General features: G+C 43.8%; 1 protein-coding gene across 1 annotated transcript in view; it reads left to right on the top strand.

The window, feature by feature from the left end:
* Positions 1-2,824: 2,824 nt before the first annotated feature.
* Ttl (tubulin tyrosine ligase) overlaps positions 2,825-8,678 on the top strand; it is a 66,479-nt gene continuing 60,625 nt past the window's right edge. Inside the window, exon 1 of the mRNA XM_013019708.1 lies at positions 2,825-3,038. Coding sequence (XP_012875162.1) covers positions 2,825-3,038 — 214 coding nt within the window. The remainder of the gene's footprint in view (positions 3,039-8,678) is intronic.

Raw genomic sequence — 8,678 nt, 5'->3', positions numbered from 1 at the left:
CCGCGCGCACTCAGGCGGCCCAGGCGCTGCAGGGCCTCGGCCAGGTCGGCGAGGGAGCTGCGCAGAGAGCTGGCGTCCTCAGCCGCCTCCAGCGCGTCCAGGCAGGCCAGGCACCAACCCGCCGCTCGCACAGTTTTCCTGGCCATCGCCGCGTTTTCCAGGAGCAGGATCTGTACGGGCAGTAACAAGGGAGAGAGGCTTGATGGTGACTGCACATTTTTGGAGCGATCGAACAGTCAATCACGACTCTAACTCCTAGTTTTTCAAATAAATGTCTCCCACACTTCCCCAAACTGAAAAATATAGAATCCCGGGGTGGGATAAGTCCCACAGGAGTGGTAGTGTGTATCTTTGGCTAGACTGGGTGTAACTGAGAATGGAAAGCGTCTTAAATTTGAGCCATAAATAATGTGGAGTCTAACCTAGAGAGGGGTGTGTGCGTGCGTGTGCGTGTGTGTGTGTGCGTGTGTGTGTGTGTGTGTGTGTGTGTGTGTCCTGGGGCTTGAACTGAGGGCCTGGGTGCTGTTCCTGAGCTTTTGTGCTCAAGGCTAGTAGTGTTCTACTACGTGTGTGTGTGTGTGTGTGTGTGTGTGTTCCTGGGGCTTGAACTCAGGGCCTGGGTGCTGTTCCTGAGCTTTTGTGCTCAAGGCTAGTGTTCTACTACTTGGGCCACATCTCTACTTCTGTCTGGCTTTTGGGTGGTTAATTGGAGATGAGTAGCATGGACTTTCCTGCCTGGGCTGGCTTTGAACTGTGATCCTCAGATCTCAGCCTCCAGAGTAATACATCTCAGGATTACAGGCAGGAGCCACTGGTGACCAGCATAAGGTAGGGATACATACTTTTTGGATAATGATGGAGATGGGATTGCCTCTCCACAAAGCACCCCTGAGATATGTTCTTTAGCATGACCCCACCACTCCCAGACAGCCCTATCCATCCTTTTGCACTGAGCCAGTATCCATACCAAGAACCTTCCACACCCTTCCTCAGGGCATCAGCAGGTGCCCAAGGCCCTCTGGTTCTGTCCCTCCTTTAAAATGGCCCGTTGAAGTACATCTTCCTCCCCAATAACCTAGATCACTAAAGTTCACATGAATAATGTGTGATCATATTTAAGCATATTTTAACAATGATCAATGTTCCAATTAAAAGTTAGGCCTGCTGGGAAGCCAGTGGCTTACACCTGTAATCATAGTTACTTAGGAGATTGAGATCTGAGGATCCAGATTAGAAGCTACTCCAGCGGACAAACCTGAGACTTTATCTCCAATTAATTAGCAAAAAGCTGGAAGTAGAGGTATGGCTCAAGTGGTAGAGTGCTCGCCTTGAGCACAAGGCCTTGATTCAAATCCCAGCACACACACACACACACACACACACACACACACACACACACACGTTTTATAAGGGCAGGCTGAGGAATTTCTCCATGCTCCTCAAGACCCCCAAAGCAAAGTTTACATTCAGGATTCTCCTTTGCCAAACAAGCTGACCTGCAGACTTCAGTAGGCTCTTCCCATGATTCTTGGTTACAAACAGGGTAGAAAGTGACCCATTTGGCAACATTTTTATGAGAAGTTGGTGGCTAAGTGTGGGGGATGAGGAAGCCCAGTGTGAGTATGTCTAGCCAGCTCCCTCTGGCAGCTTCCATCTTTATAGCTGATAAAATTGATAATAAACTCTATGCCTGGAAATTTGGCAGGTTTTGTTTTCTGGGGCAAATATATGCCCAACCATGCCCTCAGCAATGACCAGCCTGCGGCTCTGACAAAGCCTCACCTTGGTGGTGCCCACTAGAATTTGCTGGGCTGTGGCCACTAGCTCTTCCCGATGGCACTGACTTTCTGGTTGCAGATGGAGCCTCTGAACCACCAGTGTGATGTTCCTCCCAGACAGGATCAGAGATTCAGCCACTGGCTTCATTTCCTCTCTGAGCCACTGGTCAGAGTCTCCTGCTAGCCTGGAGAGACACATTACATTAATAATATTCAATACTGTCAAAAGAAGCATATTTATAAGGAAATCATGACACAAAGGAGTAGAAGAGCTAAGCAGTCATTAAAATAGAGATAAAGAGCAAGGCATGGTGGCACATACTTGTTATAATTCCAGCACTTGAAGGCTGAAGTGGAGGAGAATGAGCTTGAGGCCAGCCTGAGCTACATAAACAAGACATTGACTCAAAACAAAAACTAGGGCTGGGAAGGTGGCTCAGTGGTAGAGTGCTTGCCTTGAATGCATGAGGCCCTGGGTTCGATTCCTCAGCACCACATAAGAAAAAAGCCGGAAGTGGCGCTGTGGCTCAAGTGGTAGAGTGCTAGTTTTGAGCTGAAGAGCTCAGGGACAGCGCCCAGGCCCAGAGTTCAGGCCCTACAACCAGAAAAAAAAACCCTAAATAATATAGGATTAACTGGAAATAAGCGTCTCACAAGACTGGGAATGTGGCTTAGTGGTAGAGTGCTTGCCTAGCATGCATGGAGCCCTGGATTTGATTCCTCAGTACCACATAAACAGAAAAAGCCAGAAGTCGTGCTGTGGCTCAAGTGGTAGAGTGCTAGCCTTGAGCAAAAAGGGACAGTGCCCAGGCTCTGAGTTCAAGCCCCAGCACTAGCAATAAATAAATAAATTGTCTCATGGCTGACTTTGAATCATGATCCTCAGATCTCAACCTCCTGATTGTATGGTAAATTAAAGTAGGTAGCTGATAAATGAGAACACCATGAGGTATTTAAGCAGGAGAGAGAAATTTTATTATTACCAAACTACTGCCCCTGCCAAAAATAAATAAATAAATAAATGCATAGTTATCCCCATGGACGAAATGGGTGGGCTGACATCCTGCCTGGGTTTAAGTAGGGAGAAGGTGCAGCCAGGTGTGGCATGGTGGGACAAAGGTGTGCCCACACTGGATGCAGATGTGACCTCAGAGCCTGGGACCCTCCCATGGCTGATGGGACCAGAGGCAGCCCAAGATGTTACCTTGGAGGAGGGGGAGATGACTGCTTCCAGGTGTGCCAGCTATCTAAGTGACGCAGGTATTGGGCAGAGACTTAGCCAAGAGGAGCCAGGGGTCTGCCCTGTCTTTCCAAGGCAGACCTTACACTGAGTAGCTAGGATTACAGGCTTGAGCCACCAGTGCTTGGTTACATGTAATTTTTATATATTTGACATGTCAAAGAGGTCAGAAGAGAGAGAATGTTGCAGATGTGAGCTTATTGCACCTCTTCAGAAATACACTGTATTCAGTAGAGGGGCCATCCAGGCAAGAGCATTTAAGGCTGGGAAGCTGCAGGTCTAATTCCTTACCTAGGGTGGGAAAGGTCTTCACATGTCAGGGAACTGACAACAGACCAGGGAGTAGGAGAAGACGTGAGACACTGTTTCAGAAATAACCAGAGCAAAAAGGGCCTGATGGATTGGCTTAAGTGGTAGGGTGCCTGCCTACCAAGTGTCAGGTTCTGAGTGGTTGGGAGAGACTGAAGTTAGAAGTGAAGGGGGAAAGATACATGAAATCCCAACTTCTTAGTTTTCTCATGCTGGCTGGACTTAGCCCCAGGCCCTGTTCACATTGACCCTAGGGCCCTTCTGGGGCTGGTAGTAAAGTGCAGTGGCCTGTTATATATGTACATATAGCACATCTACACATGCGTGTGTGCACATACCTGGCGATAGATACACCTTGCCAGGACCAGGGCTTGAACTCAGGAGCCTTGCACTTGCTCACTGCTACCTCCAGCCCATCTTTTTGCTACTTAATTGGAGGGGGAGTCTCATAGACCTTTCTATCCAAGTTGGTTTTGAACCTCAATCCTCCAGATATCAATCACTTGAGTAGCTAGGCTTGCAAGTATGAATCCAACCCCTACAAATGTTTGGCATATGCTTTTGAGAAAGGAAATACATGGGGAAGGAAAAATGGAGAAAGGAAGTAAAAAGGAAAATGAGACTAGAGAAATGTCTGGAATAAATATAAAGCAAAATGCTCAGGATAGTTATCTCGTTTGTAAGCTTATCATTTTTCTTCCTTTAGCTCATTCATATTTTCATCAGATTGTATGTTTTTTCACATTTTTACTAGCATCAATTAGTTGTATGAGGGGAATTTATCTGGACATATCTAGGAACATCTATATACAAACAATGTACCTTGATTAAACTCACCATTCCATCACTCCCCCTCATCCTCCTGCCCTTCCCAAACCATATGCTTCACAGTTCTGTTTTCACAAACATGCATAAAGAATTTCAGCCATATTCATCCTCCTTCACACTTCCGCTCACCCCTCTCCCACTAGTTCCCACACCTCACAGGAAGTTGGACATTTCTATCACGGTTTTAGTATATGTTCATCGTTCAAAGGGATTTTGTGATAGCATTTCACACATGCATATACAATATTTTAATCATATTGACTTTCCCCACCCCCACTCCATTCTTCAACAGCTTTCAATGAGTTTCATTCTGCTATCTTTATTCACAGATGTAATACAGTTTGGAATTGTTCATCCTCTCAGTTTTCCCATCCCTTCTAACAACCAACAGTCCCATAACTTATATACATACATATGTACCTATATATAATATATATGTGTGATGCATGTATATAAATGTGTATTTTATAGTATATATTTATGTATCTATTATATATCATATATGCATTATACATTATATGTGATACATATTTACATATATCACATGATATAAATATATATTTATATATAATATATATGATCCTGCATGCAGTTACATATGCTTGTATTTCAGCTCCAGTATCCACACATAGTTTTAAGCAAAGAAAGACACATGCCTTTTTGTCTTCCAGTCCTGCCTAAGCCTCACTCTGCTGGAAAGTTCCAAGATAGCTGATGTGGCAAGTTCTGTGATCTGTAGAGAGTTTACTCACAGACAAGGCCAGAACCTTCAAGCTTGCCCCCACCAGGCTAGCACTGATGGCTTCCTTTAGTCCCTCCTGAGAATAGCTCATGGAGCTGCTCCAAAAGTCAGTGATGCCAAACAAACCTAAGCACCAGCATGAATTATTTGCAGTGTTGCTGTGATGGGGCTCGCCCATTTCCCATGGCCTGCGCTCAGATAATGCCTATATAAATAATTTATCTTGCCAGGAAGAGACAATGCAGCCTGGGAAGTTATTGAAATAAGCAAAAGTGATGTTCAACCTCTCTCAAATTTTAATGTGCCAGGTTTTGTACTCACAAAAAACACTGTGAAGCCAGGCTCTAGAGGTTCCTGCCTGTAATTCTAGCTACTCAGGAGGCTCAGATCTAAGGATCACAGTTCAAAGCCAGCACAGGCAGAAAAGTTCATGAGACTCTTACCTCCAATTAACCACAGAAAAAGCCAGAAGTGGTGCTGCGGTTAAAGTAGTACAGTGTTATCCTTGAGCAAAAGGAGCTCAAGGACACCCACCCAGGCTCAGAGTTCAAGCCCCAGGAGCAAGGCACCAATATCTCATGCTTGTAATTCTAGCTACTCAGGAGGCTGAGATCTGAGGACTGAAGTTCAAAGCCAGCTTGGGCAGGAAAGTCTGTGAAACTCTTACCTCTAACTAAACACACACACACACACACACACACACACACACACACACACAAAACCACTGTATAGGGAAACTTAAAACATAGGAAAAAAGTGCTAAATGAGTACCAACACTTCTAAATAAGTCATAATAAATAGTTTGGAATTTTCCTTTCCATATTTTTTTCTTTTTATTTAATTGAGGTCATACCACATACAGTCCTTACCTTGGTTCCATAGCTTTACTTTATTGTGGTAAAACATACATAACCTAAAAATGGCTGATACAAGAGTTTGAACTCAGGGCCTCTCGTTCTCATTCAGCTTTCTTGCTCATGGCTACTGCTCTATCACTTGATCCATGCCTCTAATCCAGCATTTTTCTGGTTAATTGGAGATGGAGTCTCTTGGTCTGCTGAGTCTGGCTTTAAGCCACGATCCTCCAGGATCTTCCTTAGTAGCTAGGATTGTAGATGCGATCTCCTGGCACATGGCTTGCTTTTATTATTTTTGAGATAGAGTCTCAAGTTTATGTCCAGCTAGTCTGGATCACAATCCAATTTGCACTTCCCATATAGCTGAGGTGATAGGGAGGTGCCACAGTGTCTAATTTTTTTGTTTTTGTTTTTTATTGGTGGAGATGGAGGGGGGGATCTCGAGGTTTTATTTAAACTGACATTGAACCTTGATATCTCAATCTCTGCCTTCTAAGTAGCTAGGGCTACAGAAATGAGGCAACTCATGCACGGCTTATCATTTGCTTAAGTTTTAAGCATGAGTATTTTTTCAGCAATATTTTTGTAATTTTTAAGTGCTTATATGATTTCAAACTTATAAAAGTTGCAAAAATAGTACAGTATACCCAGACACATTCTTTAATCATATTCACCAGTTGTCATTGCTTTGTCGTATTTGCTTTATTATTTCCCTTCTCCTCTCTGTGCAGATAGTTCAATAAAGATGCCTCTTTATCTGAAAATGATTCATTTGCATACCTACCGAGTCATCCTCAAAATCAGGAAATTAAACAATTAAGTAATACTGTTATCCAAAAATCAGTATTCAAGTTTTTTAAATTGCTCCCAGTCTGCAACTATTACATTCAACAGTCAAATGTTACGCTAGGCAGAATTCTAAAAACAACCCTCTGCTTTATCACCAAGATTCTCATATCCTAGTTAGGCAAACAAAATTAATCTAGGAACTACTGTGCAGAGACTTGGCAGGTGTGATTAAAGTCACTGAACAGCTGACAGGGAAAATAGCCTAGACTATTCAGAGAGGTCCAGTATAATAGCATGAGCCCTTCAGAGTAGCAGAGGAGGGAGGAAGGAGGGGTGAGAGAGATTTGGAAGATGGCAGAAGAACTTGACCTCTCATTTTGGGTTGGGGGTGTCATAGGGATTGAAGTCAGCCTTGAAGAGGAAAGACCAGGTTCAGATGACATCTAGCATGACATCAGGGGTCTCAGTCCTATGATCACAAAGAATTGGATTCATCCAACCATCTTTATGACTCCTTGGCAGAGTCTCTAGATCAAAGCCCAGCAGGGTGACATTTCCTCTTTAGCCTGAGGAACTGGCCAAACCAACCAACTTCTACCCTCTGAAACTTCAAGTAGGAAGTTTGTGTGGTTTAGGTCACTAAACATGTGATGATGATGTGTTCCAGCGGCGATAGGAAATAAATGCAAATGATTTTATCCCCCAAACTGGAGCAGTTCCAGAGACTCTCTGTCTTTCTTGACCTTGAGTATTTGATGATGGCATACAAGCCAGTCATTTGTAGGAAGTCTTTAGATGTGAATTTTTGTGATGTGTTATTAATAGTCTCAGGCTTCACACTTTAGGAAATGATTCTCTACAAATGACATTGTGTCCTTCCTAGTGCAGACGCCTAATAATAACAATGCTAACTTTGATCTCTTGGGGAAGGCAATATGTGTCAGTTCTCTGCTCTGTAAAAGCACTATTTATAGATATACTACTATTAAAAGATATATTATTTAAAGATGTACTATTCTTCATTATGTGGAGGGAGTTGTTTTTGTTGTTTGGGATTTGTTTATTTTTTTACTTTTGTTTTTCGTTGCAATAGTTTTTTTGTTGTTGTTTTGGGTCCGGTCGTGGGGCCTGAGCTCTGGGCCTGGGCGCTGTCCCTCAGCTCTTCAGCTCAAGGCTAGTGCTCTACCACTTGAGCCAAAGTGCCACTTCCGGCTTTTTTCTTTTTTGCTTATGTGGTGCTGAGGAATCGGACCCAGGGCCTCATGCATGCAAGGCAAGCGCTCTACCACTGAGCCACCTTCCCAGCCCCATGCTGCACTAGTTTTTGAATTCAGGGCCTTGTGCTTTCTAGGCAGGCATTCTACCACTTGAACCATGTGCCCAACCCTTTTTATGCTGGTCCTCGGGCTTGAACTCAGGGCCTGGGCGCTGTCCTTGTGCTTTTGTACTCAAGGCTAGAGCTCTACTATTTGAGCTCCACAGCTCTGTGTCTGGCTTTTTGGTGGCTAATTGGACATAAGAGTCCCATGGACTTTCCTGCCGAAGCTGGCTTTGAACTTCGGTCCTCATATCTCCTGAGTAACTGGGCTTACAAACATGAGACACTACAGGCACCTAGCCTCTTCAGCCCTTTTTGCTCTTTTCCATTATTTATTTTTCAGGTAAAGTTGCATGGTTTTGCCTGGGGCCAATCTCCAACCATAATCTTCCTATCTATGGCTTCCTACATAGCTGTGATTACAGGTGTGAATCACCTCTCTCACCTTGTAGACTGAGATCAGCCCTGGCTGATTTGGATTGCAGCTCTCCCAACCTCTACCCCTTAAGTAGCTGAGACTACAGGTCCTCACTAAACTTTTGCCCACTAATTTTAGGATCTATTGATGATTCTTATGTGGAATGGTTATTATTATGGTAGTTTCCAAATAGTAATCAACTCTATGATTCCTTCTCTACTTCTAGAGTTCATTCCTCTCTTGTTTATTATCAGCATGGCCTCCATGGTTCTTATTTTATTCAATGGTTTATGATCTATTATCATAATCTTCATTTTAATGCTCAAATGATCCCACAGTGAGTCATATTTGTACCAATTTGCCCTACTCAAATTGGCTTCTTTGTTTCACTTGTACCAC

This window comes from Dipodomys ordii, unplaced genomic scaffold, assembly GCF_000151885.1.
Source record: "Dipodomys ordii isolate 6190 unplaced genomic scaffold, Dord_2.0 Scaffold47, whole genome shotgun sequence".
Taxonomy (NCBI): Eukaryota; Metazoa; Chordata; class Mammalia; order Rodentia; family Heteromyidae; genus Dipodomys; species Dipodomys ordii.
This window is presented reverse-complemented; position numbering and strand designations above follow the sequence as displayed.